Source organism: Silurus aristotelis (genome assembly GCF_946808225.1).
Source record: "Silurus aristotelis genome assembly, chromosome: 6".
Taxonomy (NCBI): domain Eukaryota; kingdom Metazoa; phylum Chordata; class Actinopteri; order Siluriformes; family Siluridae; genus Silurus; species Silurus aristotelis.
In genome coordinates, this window is record NC_139579.1 from 1,492,969 (window position 1) to 1,517,451 (window position 24,483).

General features: G+C 41.3%; 1 protein-coding gene and 2 long non-coding RNA genes across 3 annotated transcripts; all 3 read left to right on the forward strand.

Annotated features, from left to right (window-relative positions):
- The first annotated feature begins 1,492 nt into the window (after nt 1–1,492).
- On the forward strand, nt 1,493–6,364 carry polr3gla (RNA polymerase III subunit GL a). Its single transcript, XM_083545268.1, has 9 exons — nt 1,493–1,695; nt 1,995–2,113; nt 2,204–2,333; nt 2,587–2,649; nt 2,939–2,995; nt 3,124–3,191; nt 4,131–4,262; nt 4,349–5,581; nt 5,819–6,364. The coding sequence occupies exons 2-8, from the start codon at nt 2,000–2,002 to the stop codon at nt 4,433–4,435; spliced, it is 651 nt and encodes a 216-aa protein (XP_083401394.1). The 5' UTR covers nt 1,493–1,695; nt 1,995–1,999; the 3' UTR covers nt 4,436–5,581; nt 5,819–6,364.
- A 2,847-nt stretch (nt 6,365–9,211) lies between these two features.
- Nucleotides 9,212–14,223, forward strand: LOC310728125. The gene is made up of 3 exons (XR_014534186.1): nt 9,212–10,032; nt 11,193–11,302; nt 14,120–14,223. It is a non-coding gene; the product is annotated as an uncharacterized lncRNA (long non-coding RNA).
- Nucleotides 14,224–21,505: 7,282 nt separating this feature from the next.
- On the forward strand, nt 21,506–24,015 carry LOC310728128. The gene is made up of 2 exons (XR_014534190.1): nt 21,506–22,210; nt 23,847–24,015. It is a non-coding gene; the product is annotated as an uncharacterized lncRNA (long non-coding RNA).
- The last annotated feature ends 468 nt before the right edge of the window (nt 24,016–24,483 follow it).

The following is a 24,483-nucleotide window of genomic DNA, read 5'->3' on the forward strand; positions in this document are numbered from 1 at the left end:
GGATAGCAAACAGATGTCTGGAGTGTATTTATCATGTAACATCCTGCCCAGTCACTGCACCTCAATCCTACTGATCTGCTCTGAGATGAACAAGAAAGAAACCTCCAACTAGTGAAGAACAACTTTGTTGAGTTTTACAAAGTATTTCAGCTGAACGTTTGGAGAAACTAAGTGTCAGGATGCTGAAAGTGTAAAACTATTCTTTATGCTAAAGGATGGATTTTTCAATGAAAATAAAGTGGAACATCTGGACATTTATAGATTTGTTTGGTCAAAGAAAATGTTGTTGCATAGAAACGAAAGGAACATGGACGTGTCTCTCAATGAAGATTAAAGACTGGGACTTTCCAAACATTTCACAAGCATTGTACATGAAATTATAATCATCTTGTGGTCTTTAATTCAGATTAAGCTTTTATATGGACACCAGGCTGCCCAGTGAAACCTCTCTGAACTGGTGGATTTACAGTGTTTATTGTAAACAGCACAATACTAATAATAAAATGCAATGGAATTGAACAAGCATGATGACGTGTTTGAATCATTACAGAATTTATTCTCTTTTAGTCGTTTAAGAGAATGTGCAGGAAAAAGGTCGGATTGAGTATTATATGCTATTTGTAATGCAGTATATGATTATAACACAAATGAGTGTCCAATATAAACATAAAGAGATGTTGCACTGTAGCAGGAGAAACACGGTGTGTGTGTGTGTGTGTGTGTGTGTGTGTGTGTGTGTGTGTGTGTGTGTGTGTGATTTCACTATCTATCTCACTCCTTTTCTTCAACGACCTTCCGACAACCTCGAACACTCATGCGGTGCAGAGAAAAACGACGTCGACACAAAGCAAACACTCCACTCACGTCTGAAGGTTACACTAACACCGAAAAGCATCATGGGAAAAAACAGAGGCTATTGCATAGCACATATTCCTTTCAGGGGCAAATAACATTTGATGAAGGGACATTTTCATGCTACCGCACATAAAGACGTCCAATTGTTTTTGCCTCCAACGGTTTGGTGAAGAAGCACAATATGTCCAGGAGAAGTCAAGTGTCCCAATACTTTTGTTCATATAGTGTATGTTTGATATATTTACGAGTTTTACGGTTGAAAAATATGTAAATGAAAATATATAAAGATAATATAGATATAGTTATGTTTTTATAAATTTATATATTGTTGATATCTTGGGCAAATTATATAGTTATTATTTTTATATATTCATATATTTTAGATTTTTTTTTGTGCAATAATAATAATGAATTACATGTGAATTAACTTTTATAACGATTATTGTAGCCTCTTTATTTTCATTGTGGATCTTTTAAGCTTTTCTTTTACATATTTTATTTACTTTATATATATACTTTTTATTTTTATGTATTTAATCTTCAACTGCAAAACAATTGCTCTGTTTCGGATTCCCAAAAGCACGTGCGCGTTGTTTACATCTCCCCCAGTCACGTGATTTCCGGCTCCTCCCCTTTTCCTCCTGCCGGTGCGGAAGTGGATGTGATCAGGACTCGCACACGTGGTTTCTAACACACGAGTGTCGAGTGATTTTATAGCATATGGTGTGTTTTTATACAGTAGTATTTATTTAGATCATTAATACAGAAGAAGCTGATGGTGTTTATCTGAGGAGGTTCATCAGCAGGTTTAGCGTGAAGAGCAGCAGCTGAACATCTGAGGTAAGAACCATAATGTATCTGCGAGAAGACTCACTCTCACAGTCGTGTTATTGTGTGTACCACTCACATAGACACATATTCAGCGTTATAAATGTGGTATTATACACTGAGCATTTCTACATGCTTTCTTATGTATATGTTTATATGACGTCATTATATCATGTAATAAGAATGTCTTTCAGACTGTACCACGTGATTCTTACAGCTGATCAATGATCAGTATGAAATGATAAGTCTGAGGAGGCTGGTGTTGTGTAACATGACTGTGTGTGTGTGTGTGTGTGTGTGTGTTTTCGTAGGCATAATGTCAGGACGAGGCCGAGGTCGGAGTCTCTTCACCTTTAACGTGGACTCTCTGGGTTTCGGCCGAGGAGAAGCTCTACCCAGCGGCGCTCAGGCACCCACAGCGCTCTACCCTGTAGGTTTCGCTTCAACACGCGGCGATAATCACAGGAGTTGGTAGTGTTTGTTCATGTCTTCTGTCTGTGTGCTTTGTGTTGGTTCTCAGCCCATGCAGTTCAGGCCGGTTCCTCTGCAGACGGGAGAGGAGGTGGAGTACATGCTGGCGCTGAAACAGGAACTCCGAGCCTCCAGCAGGAACCTGCCCTTCCACATCCAACCATCTGCACCTCGGAAAGGTGTGTTAAGGAGACGTTACGGCGGGAGTCTCCAGTGTCAGCACTTTCTAAAAGTCTGTTTTTTTACAGAGCAATCAGTCCAGCATTGAGTTCTATTGTGTTGGTAAATACCAGGGTGAAGCTTCAGACGTCTCTGTTGTTCTTTTGCATGTAAATGAAGCCAGTACACGTTTTATTGTCCAAACACAATAGGAACCTATTGGGACCTTAACGGCAGTGTCCTTGTGTAAATGACCTTGTTTTGTTTGATCAGATGTGGCCCGTTACTCGGATAAATACCAGACTGGAGAGGCCAAGAACAGCGAATGGACTCCAGGTGAGAGAAAAATCCACACTTTAGAGTATCTGTGCTTTTAACAGTTACAGTACAGAAGCTTTTAGAGGCCAATGTTGTCAATTCATGTTGGCAACGTGCAAATTACATTACTCATACATTAGGGCTGAAATAATTTATAATTTGTTTAATTCATTTAACTACACATGGGGCACTGTGTCCCTCTGAATGCTGTATGACCTTTTAGGGCTTCCGTAGGTACTTTTGTAGGTACACGTTTATATATGGTCATGTTTATGTATATCATGTATAAACCGTGTCTGTGTTTCAGACTGGAATCGACTCCCTAAAGAACTTTGCCCCAGAGTTCAGAAATCACGCAAATCCAGTGAGTGATAACAAAGACACCGCCACACACACACACACACACACACACACACACACACACACACACACACACACAAAAACATACACACAGACACAAACCCAAACACACTGTTGTTTTTCCGCCCACAGAGACCAAACCGGTGTTAAAAAGCAAAACAAAGCCTGCTGCTCCCAAAGAACTCTTACAAAAACTGGAGGTGAGGTTTTTGTGTGTGTGTGTGTGTGTGTGTGTGTGTGTGTGTGTGTGTGTGTGTGTGTGTGTCTGAGACAGCACCCTATCGTGTCTATTATAACATGTCTGGGAAAAGATTTTTAGAGCAGACGTTAGTTGATATTTATGAAGCATCCGTTTGAAATATGCTGCAGTGTGAAAGGAATAAAACAGTTCAGAAGGAGCTTCAGGGTGTAACAGTATCTCTGTTTCACTCCATCGGCACTTTGCTGCTTATTATCCTACATTCAATTCAATTTAAACTTTATTTATATACCACCTAAAACCTACCATGTAGAACCCATGTGCTGAATAAAGAGTTAATATGACAGTAATAAACACAACCTCCAATCATTTCTCAGATCATTTCCCCAAACACTTCAAGCGATTCCTCAAGTATTTCTCCAAGTGATTCCTCAGTGGTTAAGGCTCTGGGTTTCCAATGAGAAGGATGGGGGTTCAAACCCCAGCACCACCAATCTGCCACTGTTGGGCCCTTCAGCAAGGCCCCAAAACCTCTCTGATCTCAGCTTCTTAACAAACTGCGGTCTTCAAAGAAAGGATTTGGATGTATAAGTGATGAGTAAATGCTTCTGCTCTTGTATTGTTCTTCACATTTATTTGGCATGCAGCAGATATGGGCTTAAGGGCCTTCCTCAGGGGCCCCGAAGTGGCAGCTTGGTGTGGATGCCTTAAACACTAAGCTCCCACCTTCTCCTACTTTTATTATTATTTCGTATTACGATGTAAGCAGACTGACAAACAGAAAGAGTACGCTCCAGAATTATTGGCACCCACGATAAAAACAGCATCTGAAACTATGAGAAATCAAATCTTCTTATTAAAGTACATAGAAAAATAAATGAATAATAAACGAATCGCCGCTGAGTGTGGACTGATTCACGAACATCTCACGTCCCGACAGAACCTGGAAAAGAAAGAGGAGGAGAACCAGTCAGAAGAGGAGGAGGACAAGGAGAAGAAGAAGAAGAATGCCGGAGAGGAAGAAGAAGAGCCCGACCATGTGGAGGAGTACAACGAGGAAGAGTTTGAAGAGGTGAGCTCGGCCGATCCACGCTGTAGATCACGTGACCCAGTTTGGGTAGAGATCTCATTTTTCACATCTCTTGAACATCTTTTCAGGAGACGGACTACATCATGTCCTACTTTGACAACGGAGAAGGTTTCGGAGGAGACAGCGACGACAATACGGATGAAGCCACCTACTGAAAAACACACGCTTTTAAACAGTGTTTTATTTCTTTTAATCCCTTTTCATCTCCGTGTGTGTGTGTGTGTGTGTGTGTGTGTGTGTGTGTGAGAGAGAGGAAGTGTTTATTACCCACCATTATGAACATTTTGAGGACATTTTCAGGGAATAGTTTTTATATCCCACAGAATACAGGGTAAAATAATTATTGAACACGTCAGCGATTTTTTCTAAAGGTGCTATTGACATGAAATTTTTACCAGATGTTGGTAACATCTGGTAAAAATTTCATGTCAATAGCACCTTTAGAAAAATCTATAGAAAGAACTAAAGATCAGCGTTCATAGAAGAGACCACAGAACCTCTTCTTCCGTTCTTTTCATTGATTTTAATGGGATTCAGGTCAGATGATTGGCTGGACCATTCCAGCAGCTTTATTTTCTTTCTCAGAAACCAGTTGGAGTTTCCTCAGCTGTGTGTATGAGATCATTGTTTTGCTGAAACGTTCACCCACATTCCATCTTCATCATCCTGGTAGATGGAAGAAGATATCAAGAATGTCTTGTACATTTTTCCATTCATTCTTCCTTCATTTCTATGAAGTTCATCAGTACCGTATGCTGAAAAACTGCCCCACACCATGATGTTCTCACCTCCAAACTTCTCTGTTGGTCTGGTGTTTTTGGGGTGAGGTGCAGTGCCGTTTGTCCTGCAAACATGGTGTGTATTATGGCATCCAAAGGGTTGGTCTGATCTGACCAGGTTTTATTCCCCCAGTATTTTACAGACATGTCCAAAATGTTGTGCATCAAACTGTAAATGAGCTTCAACATGCTCGTTCTTCAGCGGTGGATTCTTGTTTGGTGAGCGTGCACACAGGACATGACGGTTAAATGCGTTACTTATTGTACCTGCTAATTCCAGGTCTTTTCTGAAGCTCTCCACAAGTGGTCCTTGGTTCTTGGGCAACTCCTCTGATATTTTTTTCACTCCTCTGTCTTATGAGAAGCATCTGGTCATGGCCGGTTTATGGTGAAATGTTCTTTCCACTGAGAAATCCATCAGTGTGTTTTGCAACAATAAGGTTGTGAAGGTCTTGAGGGAGCTCTTTTTCCTATCATGAGATGTTTCTCGTGTGAGACCTTGGTAATGGGACACCTTTAGTTGTGACTGAAGCAGCTGGTATTGATGTTCCCTGACACAGGGCAGGACTGCTTTCTAATTACTGACTGGTTTCAGCTGGTGTCTGGTCTTTTCATGTGTTTTTTCACCTCCTTTTCTTCATGTGTTCATCACTTTTTCCTGTGTCATTTCACATTATTACACAACTTCATTTATGGACATCGATTTCTGTATTGGGTTTCATGGGTTGTTACCAACATCTGGTAAGAATGTCATGTCAGTCGCACCTTTAGAAACATATTTAATGAGAAAAACGGTTCAATACTTATTTTACCTGCTGTAGTTTTTATATCCCGCACAATAGTTTCTGTATCCCAGGAAATGTTTTGCTGCTATTCACAAAATTCGTTATTTATGCTCCATTGCTTGTTTTGAAAACATCTGTGGAATGTTATTTTTGGTGACGGTATTAAGTGGCTGAAGGAATGAAGTGTAGCTGCTGCAGGTGATAAAGTGATGTATGTGATGATAAGCGCTGTACTGTACTCTGAGAGTGAAGATAATCAAGTTGTCCAGCAGGTGGCGTCATTCACTACTTTCCTTCGTCGTTTCCTTCCACTGAGCTGAAACTCTGAACTTGTAGAACGTCGAAACTTTATGTATGTGAGTACAGGGGGACAGGACGATGTCTCAGCATGGTGGAGATGTGGACCGGGTTTAGAATGAAGAAGTCCTCAGTCTTTTCACCATATGTATTAAAGTGCAGCGTGAACGCTTGTACACGGTTATTACACAAATAATAAACGACATTATGGAGGACATCAGAACCTGTTTACCAGCTTTTCATTTACACTTCTATTTTCTTAGGTCATTTATCGGTCTTCAGGGAGCAGTTTATCAGAAGAAGTGTAGAATATCGTGGGACTCACACCCACACATATACACACACGCACACACTCACACACACATGCACACACACACTCACACACATATACACACACGCACACACTCACACACACACACATACACACGCACACACAGACTCACACACACACATATACACACACACACTCACACTCACACACTCATACACACACACGCACACACTCACACACACACACACACATATACACGCAAATAAAATCAAACCAGATTATATTAGATCAGATTATATTAGATAAAATCGGATTATATTATATCAGATCAGATTACATTAGATCAGACCATATTAGATTAGATCAGATTATTTTAGAACAGAATAGATATGATCAGACCGGAATATATTAGATCAGATTAAATTAGACCAGGTTATATCAGATTATATTAGATCAGATTATGTTAGACCAGATTATATCAGATCAGACGAGATTAGATTAGATTAGATTAAGTAAATCTGTAGTGTGATGGTTCTATGTGCTTAAAAATGACCAAAACTAAATCTACTCAAACAGTAAAAAGAGAAATAAATGGAATATGTGTGTGTGTGTGTGTGTGTGTGTGTGTGTGTGTGTGTGTGTGTGTGTGTGTGTGTGTGTGTGTGTGTGTGTGTGTGGAGCAGAAGGAGGAGATGAAGTGGAACACCGGTTTAGTGAATGTTCACCTGCTCCCACATGGTGTTTCACATGACTGAAGCACAACTGACCTTGTGTGTGTGTAAACACACGTTCTCCTTCACACTACATGTGTGTGTCTGAAGGTGATGTAAAATGTGCTGTGCAATAGAGTAAAGGGCAGGTGGAGGAACACACACACACACACACACACACACACACACACACACACACACACGAGTTTTGGACACCTGACCATAAGACTTGAATGTGGATCTTTTTGAAGACCCAATTCCACATTTAGTCCTCGTTAGCTTTTATAATAAACTCCACTCTTCTGGGAAGATGTTCCACTGAATTTCTTGGAGATGCATTCAGTCAGGTAGTGATGAAGGTGAGGTGTGGAGGTTCCTGTGGTGCAGTCAGCATGAAACATTCATCACAAATAGTGAAGTCGGGTGTCCCAATACTTTTGATCATACAGTGTACATTTACTGGTGGCTCCTTATAGTTCCAGATGGTTCTCAATGGGTCTGCTGTTTCTCTGATGGATCCTAATGACTCCTGATGGTTTCTGATAACGTTTTCGATCCCTTCTTATGATATTCACGTACACATGGAGATATTTCATAATAAAACCAGAAAACTCCTTTTGCACACTTTCCTAAAGCTGAGAAATGGTTCCTCATATCTAACGGTCCACGACTTAACACTCTGAGATACAGGAAGGATGAATGAATTGTAGCATGTGTCGCTAATCTGAAGTAATAACTGCTTATATTGCACTTATAGAGAGTCGCAGGTGTTCATTAGATGCTAGAAACACCACAACGTGTTGGAAATTTGTACCAGCGGTACGGACCGTCTGAAGCTCTGTGTGTGTGTGTGTGTGTGTGTGTGTGTGTGTGTGTGTGTGTGTGTGTGTAAGAAAGACTTCCTCTGTGGAGGAGGAACATATGCTGTGTGCTATGTATGCAACGAGCTTTTGCGGTGAGTGTAAAAAGAACACAGTGTACCAACAGTGGCCAAAACACCGCCCAGATGTTTATGTGCTCCATGTTACCAGTTCACTCAGAACATATACAGCTGTACACACACGTACACACACACACGTGTGTGCTATAAAATTGCAGCTAACTGAAATAAAGTTGTGTTTAACAATACATCTGGAATCATATATGTTTTGCATGAGTTCCACGTGAGACGTCTCAGTAACATGTTTCTAATAATTTAGTAAATGTTTTAATGGACGTCGATCCCAATCAGTCCAATCCCATTCACCATGTCCAGCTTCATTCACTTCAAGTTAAAATACAAAACCTTTTTGTCTTTAAAACGTGAATAAACTCAACCCCATTCTTTGGCTTATAACCTACAGAAAGGTTCAGTTTCCCATCACTCATTGGGGCCAACAGGACGTGTGTGTGAATGCAAACTCAAACATTACAGTCCATTAAACTGTGGGCTTTATACTGTACTTATCACAATGAAATTCTTTCTTCATATATATATATACGCCAGGGTCTGAGCTCAGGGTCAGCCATGATACAGTGCCCCTGGACCACAGAGGGGTAAGGGCCTTGCTCAAGGGCCCAAGAGTGAAATCTTGGTGATACCACAGCTTAAACCCACAACTTTCTAATTAGTTCTGAGTACTGAGCTGCCACTTAAGACATTGGGCTTCTCATGAGAAGGTTGTTACTTTGAATCCCAGCACTTTGACCTGTTAGTGTTGAGAAGTGACCATGAGATAAGATGATAATCAGCAAGTGTTTGTGTTCGGATTCGGTTCATGTCAGTCGTTTTATAGACACTGCAATGACCACAGATGATCCTGAACTACACAGGAGCTACACTGCCATGTAGCCAGCAGGGGGCGCACTAATTTCACTGTGACACTGCTGTGAAGAAACATTATGCGATGTGCGTCTCAGTAACTGTGGCCGATGCGATTCGCATCTCGATGGATAGCCGACGATAAGATACATTAAAGATACGCATGGAGCAGCTCCCGATTACAATTTACAACGCAGTTTTGATTTCCATTCGATTCAACACGATGCGATGTGAAGGTTTTTATAAATATAAATATATATAAATATATATATAAATAAATAAAGGGAAATGGAAATGGATAATGGTAATTATGAGGGGACTCATCCACTGCAAGTTAGGGCATGAAACTGTAAATTCCAGTGAAGACACATTGGCAAGAAAGACGTTGTGTAAGAACTTAATGAAATATAATAAAAAAAACATTAAATGAAGCATCAATAACAGCTTGAACGGCTTCAATAACGTGATAATCCACAGCTGGGTGTGAGACCTTACATCTTTATAATGCTCTCGGCTTTACTTCCGGATGTTCTACATACTGTAACACCTCACTCTGGATAATCCCTCACTAGTACAGTATTATGTGTGACGTTGCAAAAATATTCCCTCTAATCATAAAGTTAAACTCTGCAGTCGGAGTCAGTAATCCGTTCTTCTTCCTGTCTGTATCCTGTTTAAGTCTGGAAAAGGAAGTGTGACCAGGGAGTAGCCGTGGCTTTGTTTTCCTTTACTGAATCGCAGAACTGGACTCCGAAGATACAAATTCATTCGAGTTTTTACAAATGCCAGGACTTCAATCCCATAACGACCCATAATGCACTAAAGATCAGTGCTCCAGGTGGTATCAGACACAGCATTGGTTTAGAATGTGCTTATGGAGTTTATGTAAATGTAAATTAATTTAAATTAAATGTCATGTGACTTTATTGTCATTTCCGCCACAATGAACGCATTGTAGAGTTACGCAGTACAACACACAACAACACGAAACAGCGTTCCTCCAGGAACAAGGTGCTCCAGAAAACAACGTAACACCAGATACAGAACATACAGGACCAGCACACAGGACACTACTCCAGTTTTACATGTGCGAATGTAACATTTTACACGTTAGTGCAGCACCAAGCAGTACACAGTGTTTGTGTGTGTGTGTGTGTGTGTGTGTGTGTGTGTGTGTGTGTGTGTGTGTTTCTTTATATTACCCCCCCTGCACTGTACTATAGAGAATACACAAAGGGACAAATGAAAACAGCATGGACATGAAACTTATAACTGGAAAAGAAAACCGTGAGAAACAACACCCACAGCTGACAATATAAGACACAGGGAGCTGCGAAAGCTGAGATTATTATACATGTGCCAATCACAGGTGACAGGGAACAGGTTTGAGTGATTGATTACGTGACTGATGGAAATCATAGTCTAAGGCTGTATTTCTGACAGGAAACGTGCTTTTTGTAAAACGTCTTGTTTTTTTTAACTTTCTACTAAACTAGAAAAGCAAAACATCTACTGGAGCCATATTGTGACGGGATCTTTGATTAGATTTTTTCTGCAGCCGTATTGAAAACCTTATGACTGAATTTGAATCCAATCAAACGCTAGAGTTTGGGACAATTTTCTCATTGTGAGAGTTATAACGCAGTTGTAGATCCTGTAGAGGCTGCTGAATGATTTTATTCGTTTGTTTGCCTCAGAGTTATCGCTTCCTCTTCAACACAATGCCCGTATTATTTCAATAAACAGTGCAGTTAATATTGCTGCTCATATTTCCAGAGTCAATAAACAACCTGCTTCAGGCTTCCTCACAATCACCAGCAGTCTTCCTTACAATCGCCCGTATCTTTAGCTCATTTATTCAATCCTGGATGTATCATACTAATACATACATAAACACTGGTAAGAGGAACCAATCCAAACCCTGAACCTGTTACCCTCAACGCTCACAAACACTAAAAGCCCCAAACACTAAACCATCATCAGCCAATCAGCCAAGCCTGATTCTAAAACCCAATCACAGAAGCACACTACTGAACCATAATGCTAACTTTAGCCCTAAACCACAGCGCTAATGACTAAACCAATATAAACCCGGTGTATCTCTGGTTATGCTATCGCTCGTTAATAAAAAATAGACAAGAACAAAAACAATTGTTCGAGTTCAGTCATAACACAGAGTCAAGGCCGAGTCTGAAGCTTATCGCATGTTTTCTTCTCTACATGTTTGACTCTTCTTCTTCGTGTTTATGTTTTTGCTGCTGTTTTACAGTAAAACCAAAAGTGAAGAGAGAAGAAGTAAACAGATTACAAGCATGTCAGAACTATCAATCAGGGCCAAGAATATAAACAGCAGCTTGAAGCAGGAGGATCCTCACCATGGTAATGTGGCCTTCTCTCGTGTTCAGGTCAGCGCAGCTACATACAGCTTTGCCATGTAATTCTTGGCTCCATTAATGGAAAGTAAATTACACCACACCCAGAGCTTTTAGATCAAGCCTGGAAATGAATGGAACAATGATGTCCCATGGCATTGTTCCAGTTCTTCTGTTTACACGCCAACTAAATTCCCTGAGCTTGATACAACCTTTTACCTACTTACCAATCCCATACCTACCCACGGTGCCAACTGACTGTTCCAGAGCCTGGTACCATGTTTATCTCACAATGTCATGAGGTGATTTTTATACCCTGTATAAACTGTGGGGATTTCCACCAAAAAAAGAAATTAATCAATCAATCAATCAATCAATCAATCAATCAATCAATCAATCAATCAATCAATCAATAAACAGCCCAAATATCAACTAATCATTGAAGTACCCAATTAAATCAATCAACCGACCACCCAACACCACACCCAACAATCAATTATTCATTCATTCATTTATTTTCTCCCGCTTATCCGTTATCCGGGTCGCGGGGGCAGCAGTCTAAGCAGACCCCCGCCTTCGACTGCTGCCCAATCCTCACAGCACCGTCCCTTACGGTCCCTCCTGCAGGTGGTGAGCCCACGGGAAGGACAATCAATTATTTAAAAATAAAAAAACTCAATAAATCTAATTCCCAATTACCTAATTACCCAATTCATTTAACCAAACAACCAACCATCCCCCACACACCAATCAATCAATCAATCAATCAATCAATCAATCAATCAATCAATCAATCAATATATCGATTGATCAATCAGTCAAATCAATCAACCAACAACCCAATAAATTAACCAATCACCTAATTACTCAATTCATTCAACCAATCAACCAACCATCCCCCCCACACACCAATCAATCAATTAACCAATCAATTGATCAACCAATTGACCAATCAATCAATCAACTAATCAATCATCTAACAACCCAATAAATCCACTAATCTATTCCAATCTAACCAATTCAATCAACCTATCAGTTATCCAATTAATCAATTAATCAACCAACCAACCAACCAACCAACCAACCAACCAACAAACCAGTCAGCACATGTCATTTACAGACAATAGGTTGTGCAGTACAGAATTTCAGTGAGCTATTATGAGGTCATACGTTGTGTCTTAATCAGTTCCCTATGGCACAGTTTTAAGGGTTTTCTTAAAACTGTCTTAATTCCCCCCACCCCCCCAGGTTAATACACTGGAAAATCTTTTGACGCATCGCAGAAATGATGCTTACTATGTTCATGTACACTGGCTAGATATTTTGAAATGGCTTTTCAGTTCAGAATGTGAGTAGTTTGCTATTATTGTTGCAGCACTCTAATGCGTACTCCAGGATAGCTAGTCTACAAAACCACACATGAGGAATATTATATATGTTACATCAATGGAGAATTTTACATCGTCAGTGGGTGCATGGTCATGTGACTGAAAATGGAGTCATCCGTGTCCCAATGTGTAGCAAACCAGAGATTGAACACGTGCACTAATACTCACGTATTAATACGCCGTATCTCGGCGTGAGCTGTGAGAGTTTGTTTATTACACATATTACACATTAATGCACTTTCCTACAGCAACGGCGAAAATAACTTCGATAGCCTGCGATGGTTCCGTGTCTAGTGAACAAGTGAATTACTTTTTTGAGATACTGGTACCTTGTTCCATGCTAATATATAAAGCCGGGTGAAGTTCCTGTAGTTGGGAGTAAAAAGTAATAATCGCCTACTTTAAGGTTCCTACAGTAAAACGAAATGCTGTTCGGCTGTTTCGGGCCATGTATCCCTCATGATGTATGCAGAGATCTTGTTTGTGAAAGTGTGAAGTATGCTCTCCATCCTTCTCTCACTTATAACCACCAGAACCCATTACACTGCTGTTTGTGTTTTATATATTAATAAACACAGAACTGAGCCCCCATGTGATTTAAGGGCCCAAGACAGCCTGGCATGACTGGGACGCGAACCCACAACCCACAGATCCAAAGTCCAACGCTTTAACCACTAGGGCACGCTATCGCTAGTAATCTAGATTATCAACATACAGTATTATGCAGATGGAAGTCTCAGTAATTTCTGCTTGTGGTATTAAATAAAGCAGGAACTATCAGTATTGAGCAACGTGCCACATCATGAGATCTCTAAATGTCTTCTTAAAAAGGATATGAAACTATTTCACACACACACACACACACACACACACACACACACACACACACACACACACACACACACACACATACACAGACAAACATATCTGCAAGTTTATAACTCATTGCACCTCCTGTTTTTCCAAATAACAAACAGGGGAAAAAAGGAAAGCAGATCTTTCATCTGTATTTCTATTAGATACAAATTTGCATTTAGTTTCATCTTCAAATGCAGTTTTAGGGGAAAAGAAGGATTAATAAACAAATGATTCACTTATTTAACAATCCATCATGATTGTGTTTCTCCTTCTCTCATTCACTGCTGATGAGGTGCTTGAAAAACATCTGTATGATCACCTGACACCTCTACAGCTGGAAAGAAATCAGCACTGTTTCTGGCGAACATTTTGCATAATTTTCTCACAATCGTTACTGAAGCCTCCATAAAAAATCTTGCAAAAAATTTCATGCATCTTATAAATAATCTTCAAAGAACAGCAAGAAGCCACCCTCTGCCCCCTGCCCCTACTTCTTACCCCCTGCCCCTGCACTGTCCTTCTTTGTGCCCCGTCCCTCATCGTTTCAAACCTTCTTCTCTGTTTTTTTCTGTTCCCAGAACTTGAGTGAGAACATTCCGATCTCAGCCTTCGAGGGAGGAGTGTGTTTGCTTATGGTCCTATAACGTTCTCCTGCACGTCTGCACGTCTGCACACACCCACAAACACACACACACACACACACACACACACACACACACACACACACACACACACACACACACACACACACATGTTCCTGTACCTGATCACGTCCCACATGCATTTATGTCCTGAAGCTGTTTTGAGCCGTCACACCACAGAGGTGAAATCTGACTCCTTCAAACTAACCGCACACTTGATTGTGTCATAATCTGATCTGCCGTTGTTTTACCCTTTAATGTTTATGTTACGGTTCCTCTGGTCATGTGATGAGAATATAAATGTTTTCACGTACACACATTGAGAATAAAGACGACCCACAGTCTGTTTATGGTCTCACGTAAAAGGTTTTGGGAGTTAAATCAGTGAAGTGCACACTCGCTAACACACGGATTCTCTTTCTCATGGACTTCTGGCTTTACTGTTGTCGAGATGTTCAGTTCAAACCATGTTTATGTTCGAGTGTTTGTGCACGACCTTTATTTACTTTCATGTGACACGTGACGTAAAAGCTCTGAGGGTGTCGTCGACTCTGTGGGTGTCCGTGTATTTTGAGGGTTTTTTTTGAGCAGCAGATGTGTTCAAAAAACGTACAAAATGGGGGTGGACAGGAAGTGAAAACAAGTTGTTTATAGAGAGTATAATGATAAAACACCCTTTTTTCTGTCTGTTGTTCTTTACCCCCCTTTCATTTGCCTATTTACCCTTTCTTTTAATCTGTTTGTCCTTCTTTCGTACATCATATTTGCCTATTTGCCCTTTTCTGTCTGTCTGATTGCCCTTTTCTGTCTGTCTGTCTGTCTGTCTGTCTGTCTGTCTGTCTGTCTCTCTCTCTCTCCTTCTTCACCCCTCACATTATTTTTTCTTGTCTGTTTGTCCCTTTTTATCGCTCATAATTAACCTTTTCCGTCTAGCCGTCTCTCTGTCCATTTTATCCATCATGATTGCCCTTTTCTTTTTGTCTGCGCCTCTTCTTCCCTCATATTTGCCTTTTTCTGACTGTCTGTCCCCCCGTATATTGGTCTTTTTTTCTGTCTTTTCTGTCTGTCTGTCTGTCTGTCTGTCTGTCTGTCTGTCTGTCTGTCTGTCTGTCTGTCTGTCTGTCTGTCTGTCTACGTCTGTCTCTTTATCCCTTATATTTTCTTTTTCTGTATGTCTACCTGCCTTTATCTCTCATTTACCTTTTTCTGTCTGTCTGTCTGTCTGTCTGTCTGTCTGTCTGTCTGTCTGTCTGTCTGTCTGTCTGTCTGTCTGTCTGTCTGTCTTCAACTCTCTTGAATTTGCCCTTTGGACATTGTGAGTTGTGTAAGGAATAAAACATGACTGAATGCTGCTGTGATATTTTTTTAGTGAAAAAGCTTTTCTGTGTGTTGACTGTTGCAGAGCGCTGATACTGAAGACTCCTTTCATTAACGCTAAATTTACAGAAATAACTGATTTATTTGCAGTTTCTGCTGTGGAACAAGCTGTTACTTTAGAGCCCACTGCGTAGGAGTACGAGCACGTGAATATATAATTATATATACGTGAACTTTGTGAGACGTGTGCCAGCTGAATCATACGCACTACTGCTGCCTCAGCTACTGAGAATGTTATCAAAATAAAGAATTAAAAAATTAAACTAACTTTTTTGGGGGGCATGTTTGAGGATGTGAAAGTCCATGTTCAGCAAAAAAGATCATTACACACACTCACACACGTCCCTGTGAACAGCCTGTACCCTACAGCAGGGAGGTTTTATCCGGTTTCCACAGCAGTTACACAAAGAGGAAGCTGCTCTGTAGAGGAAACTGTTTCAAGTCACTGCATGTGCTCAGCGCATGAACACGGCATGGCCGAGCCCTTCAACCAATCAGAGCGCCAGTGATCACGTCGGCCCACCAATCACAGGGAGCAGAGCTGTTTCTGTTACTGATGACACAAAAGCTTAATGTTGTGTCTGTGAGACAGAAACTAATGACTAATGAGGACAAACCTAGCAGAGAGAGAGGAGTGGGGGAAGAGAGAGAGAGAGAGAGAGAGAGAGAGAGAGAGAGAGAGAGAGAGAGAGAGAGAGAGTCTGCACAATTATAGTCCTTTAGCATTCTTATAGCTCACATAAAAAAAAAAGAAAGAAAGAAAGAACAGAGAGAGAGAGAGAGAGAGAGAGAGAGAGAGAGAGAGAGAGAGAGAGAGAGAGAGACAAAGAGAAGTAATATGGACTATAAGTTCACACATGACTCGACAATTTTGGAGGGAATTTGGGGAATTTTGTCCTCTTGTAAAAAAAAGTTTCCAACTTCTGCACAAGAAAACACACACACACACACACACACACACACACACACACACACACACACACACACACACACACACCTCAAGCAGATCTGTGTCCTGAATGTTTCAGTGGTGTGCAGTAACACATTAGTAAAGCAAACGTCCAACACTCAGTTATTACACACACACACACACACACACACACACACACACACACACACACACACACACACACACACTTTAGTATAGCGGAGTCTCTTATAGTCTTGAATGAAAACAGAGCAGAAGAAAGAAAGGGACGAGGTCACATTTAGCACAAAATAGTGTTTGAGTCTGTATGCTAATTCTATGACTAGCTTTATTAGCTAAACAAGCTAACTGAATTAGCTTCCTACACTGACCAGAAGCACCGGCATAGCAGGCTTTGCTACCTCCTCCTCCTCTTCCTCCTCTTCAGCTTCACACAATTACAGGTTGTACACGTATTACAGGATTAAACAAACCCATGACATGATTTCATGTTAAAGTAAACAGGAGGTAATCACAGGTCCTGATTTGCTGAAAATGAGCTAAAAAATAAGGACGCTTGGCCTGATTGGCCCGAGGAAACCGTTCCAGCCAATCAGGTGGATTTGTTAAGTCATAACATATTTGCATAGAGATGCAAAAATGTTGCTGTTACATGTCATGCCACTGCTTACTTTATGGAGTGGTAAAATTATACACACACACACACACACACACACACACACACACACACACACACACACACATTAAGTGTTAGAAAGTTTGTCTGTCTGTCCCTCTGTCTGTCTTTACTACTTTTATTCGCCTTTTCCATCTCTATGTCCATCTTTACATTTTATATGTTCATTTTCTCTTTCAAAGTCTCTCTTTCTGTCTATCTTTGTCTGTCTGTCTGTCCATCTTTTTCTTCTTATATTTGCCTTTTCTGTCTGTCTGTCTGTCTGTCTGTCTGTCTGTCTGTCTGTCTGTCTGTCTGTCTGTCTGTCTGTCCATCTTTACCACTCAGGTGTGCCCTTTTCTGTCTGTCTGTCTGTCTGTCTGTCTGTCTGTCTGTCTGTCTGTCTGTCTGTCTGTCTGTCTGTCCATCTTTACCCCTCAGGTGTGCCCTTTTCGGTCTGTCTGTCTGTCTGTCTGTCTGTCTGTCTGTCTGTCTGTCTGTCTGTCTGTCTGTCTGTCTGTCTGTCTACCCCTCAGATGTGCCCTTTTCTGTCTGTATGTCTGTCTGTCTGTCTGTCTGTCTGTCTGTCTGTCTGTCTGTCTGTCTGTCTGTCTGTCTGTTATCCCTCAGATGTGCCCTTTTCTGTCTGTCTGTCTGTCTGTCTGTCTGTCTGTCTGTCTGTCTGTCTGTCTGTCTGTCTGTCTGTCTGTCCATCTTTACCCCTCAGATGTGCCCTTTTCTGTCTGTCCATGAGCTCTTCACTATCTATCTGTCTTTATTTCACACCTTTGTCTTTTTTGGTCTATAGGTCAGTTTCTCGTCTGGTTGTGTGCTTGCAGTGTTTAGATCTCAGTTTGTTTCTCAGTGTATCTGAATGTTCTTCTCAAAAAGAAACAGGAAGAGGGAAAAAAGGAAAGAGGTGGAAGGCATGGGGGCGAACGAGTTGAGCGAGTGAGCATGCCGTGTGCACGTGAAAGCCCTCGTGAACATTTCCCTCAGCCAATCAAATTCTGCATGATCTCCCATCTGAGCCAATCGGAGAAAATGCCTCAAAATGCCAGAAAGAACCCATAATGAGTGTTCAGCTGGTGAGTCACGTGACCAAAGAAATTCTGGCTGACCTGAGACGGAGTAAAAAACAAAACTATGCAGTTCTTAGAAGTGACTCTCTGTTCCAGTAAAAACTCCTGAGCTGAAGAACGGGTAAGAAGGTCAGCATTTATCGTGTGGAGCACAAACACATTAGTACAGCAAACAATGTGTGAGTCTGAGGAGTGTTAGAACTATTTCATGTGTGTGTGTGTGTGTGTGTGTGTGTGTGTGTGTGTGTGTGTGTGTGTGTGTGTGTGTTGATATCCAGCATTCCAAAGCAATATTTCATCCTATTTTGGTATAAACACATGTTCATGCACATTCAGTATATTAACCACTGTTGTGCTTTATTGCTATATAAGGGCCTCCTGTGGTGTTCCTAACACTTCTTGTAGGAACGTCATGAGAGTTTTGATCTTCTCCCCAAACAGTTTCCTGTTATCAGGTGCTGATTAACTTCAATATTATTAAAAAAGCCCAACATATAGTAGTTTGTGTAGAAATGATTTACACAGGACTCAGCACACAGACTCACCTCCTTCATTATGGGTTTCTGATTGGAAGGTCAGGTGTTCAAGCTGACACTCTTGGGCCCTTGAGCAAGGCCCTTTCTATGCTCACAAGTTACTGATCCATCCCAGGTTATCATTAACCTTCTCTATAAACCATCTCAGGTGTGTGAACTCACCTAAGCATCACAGCAAGCAGGATTTCCTGGAAAGTGGAACAGTAACCTCAGGTTCCTTGTGGTTCACAAACCTGATATAGCGTATGTACACTGCAGCTCATCTCCTGCAGGATGAATGATGAGGCGATGAGACGTTTCGGCCCTCGAGCAAGTGCATCCTCGTGTTACTTTTGCTCCGCGGTGTTTGTTCCTTGTCAGTGTCGCGTTACAAGTATGCAATGATCAGCGTTGTGGCGCGGTGCCTTCGGCTGTAAATAAATCAGCAGGCGCAAAAAGACGTTTCCCAGAACTTACAAGGTGTCATCAGGTGTCCTCTAAGGATCCGCTGCTGCTAATCTCAAGAGCTGTAGATACTTCCATGGACTGAACAGTTGGGACAGTGTCTCTATTCCAGAAGATAAATCAGTAAAGACTTTCTCCTCGTTGAATTATCGTAACAATGTAAATGAAAAAAAAACATCCATACACAGGGGTTCCCTCACCGGCCTCTGTTTTCCTCTCACGTTGAAAGACAAATTTACACTCAGTGGACAAGTTCAGTATGTACTTCTTTTTGAACATCCAATTCCACATTTAGTTTACATTTGCTCTTAAAAGATCTTCCACTTTTCTGGGAAGATGTTCCACTAGATTCTGTGGAGTTTTGTGAGATTCATTCAGCCACAAGGGTGTTAGTAAAGTCAGGTACTGATGTAGGTGAAAAGGTGAGGAGACCTGGGGTGCAGTCAGTGTTCACATTCATCCCAAAGGTGTGTTCCACACACTTCTAACCCATGTAAAGCATGGGTCTCCAAGTTAAAGTGAAGGGTAAATTCCATGCCTCCTACTTTGTAGTAACAGTCACAATACTTTTTCCCAGAAGACAGAACAGCGCTGACACTGAAGACTCCATCTACGATATCAAATCGTAAAAACAAACTTCACTATATCAGGTGTCCATGTTCACTCTATCTGTTTATTACAACCCCCTTTACGGTACTTTGTGTTGATGTAATAAAATGTTAATGCTTCCAAGTTTGATTGATGACCCGTATGAAGCAGCGTCTAGCTGAGATTCAAGAAGGATACCAGAAGACTGAACCCCAGGTTACCAGCCAGCTTGATTTACAACTGAGCTGTTGAGGGTTAAGGGCCTTGCTTAAGGGCCCAGCAGTGGCAGCTTGGTGGTGCTGGTATTTTGTGACCTTCTGATCCAGGGTCCAATGCTGCCTAATCTGTTCTTGCCCTACAATGAAACATGGGTGAGAAACAGATAGGTGAGGTGAGCTGAATAACAGGCAGGAGAAAAAGAGAAGTTCTTGGGAAATATATCACACACACTCCCTGTATACACAGTAACCCACACTGACTAACACAACCGCACCCGTCGCGTCTCAGGAACTGCGAGTTCACGAGTCCGGTCCGATCTGATAGCGACGGAAAAATAGTGAATAGGCGTAATTATATTTACACTGAACAATAACACTGTGATTTATGTTTATTTACACTAAATCCATACACATTTCATTCAAATATTAAAAAGGTTTTATTATTAAATCCTCAATCAGGAAATCAAATAAAAAAAAATGGATAGTACTGATTCATTTTGAGTTCGTTTGAGTCAATATTTGAAAATTCAGCACACATCGGAGCGTCGGCATAAACGTTAACGTTGTGATGCATCGATTTAAAAAGGGTGTATCCGATCCAAGTTGGAATTTGTATCGTTTTAACATGTTTGTGTCTGTAAAAATTTATTTATATATAATTTGTAGTAGATGTTCTATACTTTTAGAGCGCGTTCTCCCAGCACCGCTGCTGCTACGTGAATGTGATGCATCGCACCACTACAGAGACGAGGCGTGTCCTGAGAGTCACATAGAATACAGATTTACATGGCAGAGGTAGAGCTGTAACTACCTGCAGACACAACAGGAAAAGAACATCTGTGTGATGTCTGATTGAGAGACAGTGTCAGTCTCAACTCTATGCCCATGTCCTCCTCCAGTCAAAAAACAGACTCCGTGAGGGTGAACACCTCTAACAAAGGTTAGACATCTGATTCACTTGTAAAACATGCTGCGTCTCGTAGCGGCGGCTAAAAGATGCGGCGTAAATCCGAAGGGCCGGCTGCTGGGATTATATTTATCAGGGTAGAGTTACATGACGAGCAGCCTGTGGAATACGCTGTGAGGGAATCCGGGGTAACAGCCAACCACATAAACCCCTCGACAGGTGTCAGGGTGGCATTAGTTTTTTTTTTAGGGGTGGGATTATATCATTTCTGGCCAAAAGTATTGGGACACATGATTTTTTTTATTAATTTTTTTTTTAAGCCATATGTGGTTCTTACTCAAACTTGTTGGCGTAATTCTTTTTTTTTATGTTTTTGGATGCGGTAGCATGGAATTTTCCCTTCACTTGATCTACAATGATGGAACTGTAATTAATGGATTAATGGGTTTGCTTTTCGGTCCGGTTTCTCTTGAGGTTTCTTTCTCATGTCTTCTCAGGATGTTTTTCCTCAGTTGGAGTGGAAGATCTCCTGCTATAGAGCTCTGACCTTATTGAGCACCTTGGAATGAATGTAAACACTGGCTGCACCCCAGACCTCCTCAACTTACCTCCAGCAGTAAACCCTTTTTGGCTAAGTTTCACACAAAATCTCCACAAAATCTATTAAAACATTTACCCAGAAGAGAGGAGGTTATTATAGCAAAAACAAAAAAACCTTACGCTGAACATGAAGCTGATGTTCGGGAAATGGATCTTAGAGACTTCGACAAGGACTAAACTGTGGTCCGGGTGCAGACCTGCAATGGCTAATGGGTAAACATGTAGCCAATGTGGTTAAAATATACACAGACAAACGTGTCAAATCACGTTTCGGTGTCAAGCCCGGCGTCAGCGGCACGTCTGGACAGGATTTAGAGACACTCGATACTCGATGCCTCGCGCTTGTACGGAAAACGAAAGTTCACGCAGGGATTTTCTCTGACAAGGCCACGGCATGAGAGACGCACAAACATCCCAGGAACAGCTGCAGGTTTCATCAGTACTGCACAATAACAAAGAGAGAAGAGAAAAAAAACAACAAAAGACCGTGAGCATGTGTTCATGGAGAAACCACGAGATATCATCAAAAAAACCCACTTTAAAAAGACCATGACCGATGCTTGACCAAATAAAATGAAACACAGAATCCTGGGAACAGCGTGTGAGATAAGGCCGACTCTAAACGCCTCGAGGTGCAGATTAAATCCCACACAGTCGCTCGGATTCACGTTTCTGAGGACTTTATTTACTGAGGTAAGCATCCAGCAGATGTGGGAGTGGTGGCGATATCTGTAGCCTGAAGCTGCAAAATATGCAAGTCGACAAAGCTGACGTCAGATATTTAGCGCCTGGTCGGGCTTGTCTCATCACTGCTTCAAAACTGATTCGAGCAGGCAGGATGGGGTTAGTTGTGTAGACGTCACAATGTGGGGTATGAAAACCTGCCACGTGTGTATTTATATTTAGTGGTAAACCATCAGGGCCATCAAGATCTTCTCTGTTGGCCTAAACTCTATCAGAACCTCTTACCTTTTAATATATTTTTGTCCATGAATATGTATAAAATTTTTCCCATAGTCTTTTATTTCATAGTGTTTCTCTCGGGTGCACTGCTACATGGAGTGTCTGTTTATGTTGGACCAGATTTCAGCATATTGCTTAGAGATGCGCTTTAACCAATCAGATTTTAAGTTGATAGCACTGGGGCCCTCTAGCAGGCATCCAATAACCTCAGCATTAAGTATGAAAAATAAAAGTAATGATGTGTAACAACCACCTGGTGCGACCAAACATATTGGGATACCCACCCTTTTCCAGCCAAACCTTCTTCTACTCCACTGGGTCAGAGGCACACCGTCATACAGGATGAGTATTGGATGCTTTAGATGGTGTAAATGAGTCTAAATAAATTTCCTACATATACCGTCAGCTGGTCTGGTGTTGACCTTTAACCCTCACTGCAGAGGCTTTCTATGGAGAGTTTCTGTGTTTATGATGGGTCAGAGGTCAGTGAGTGGTGGACATGACTCTGAGTCTTTGTGCTTTAAATACTCCAGATGCAGTTTCCGTCAAATCACTCGGACATACACACACACACACACACACACACACACACACACACACACACACACACACTTACACAGGACTGTTTAATTCCTTAACCATGTGAGGGTTAATTACACAGAATCACATTATACATGATCTGTCGTTCATCCATCCATCCATCCAGATAGAGAGAGAGAGAGAGAGAGAGAGAGAGAGAGAGAGAGAGAGAGAGCTGAAGCTATTATCAGTTATCCTACACAGGGTCATGTGGAGTTTGGAACACGGGAAACTCTCTCTCTCTCTCTCTCTCTCTCTCTCTCTCTCTCTCTCTCTCTCTCTCTCTCTCTCCTCTCTCAATTTCTCCATCTTTTTAATTCACTCTTTTTATCTCTCTATTTTTCTCCCTTTGTCATACTCTCTCTCAGTCTCTTTCTTTCTCTCTATTTCATCAACTTTCTGTCTCTTTTTTTTATACACTCTCTCTCTCTCTCTCTCTCTCTCTCTCTCTCTCTCTATCACATGCTGATACGTGAATTACAAGTGTTTTTTATTTCATTCTCTGCCGTTAAAGCGGTAAAGTTTGCTGTGATCATGTGACCCGCTCACGGGACGGTGTACAGTGAACAGTAGCTGCAGGATCTCACGTCTCAGCATTCTTTATGAACCCTGTATAAACACCAGTGCAGCTGGTCAATGATTGAGCACTCGCGACATCCACTCGCTTTTCACACGTTTACTTCAGAACAAAGCGTCTGCATGATTTCCTGAGAGAAATCTGAGGTAAAAACTTACAAATGGATGTTTTTCTGTTTTTTTACTTCATTTTTCTTTCATTTCTCAAAAGGCGAAATGTGAAAGTGTAAGATAAACTTCGCCGGCCTTATCTCCGGTCATGCTCCTGCAGAAAAGCACGTATACACACACACACACACACACACACACACACACACACACACACACACACACACACACACACACACACACACACACACACACACACACACACACACACATTTACGTGAGTTAAATGCACATGGAGGCCCCAAGACGTTGGGCCTTTCTGATGTTTCCACACACACACAGTGACCATGTTCATCTCAGTCTTTCTGTACTTATTGCCTCTGTCTGTGTGTGTGTGTGTGTGTGTGTGTGTGTGTGTGTGTGTGTGTGTGTGTATGTGTGTGTCAGGTACAGAACTTAATCAGGTCCTCTTTTTTTACGTAATAGAATAAATAATGCATCTCATTATAAAACAATGGAGGCTGAAACGCTGATCCTTCACTCGTGATATCCAGCTCAGGTGAACACCTGAAGGTTCTTCAAACCCAGAACTATGGTGTTTAGAGCAGCCATGACCTTCACACTGTATATAATATCATAACATGGAATTTCAGATGTTCCACCTATGAGATGGGAAGGAGTGAATTTTCTGATATCTTCTTCAGCAAGACTGGGACGCTCTCTTTTTTCTCTCTCTCACA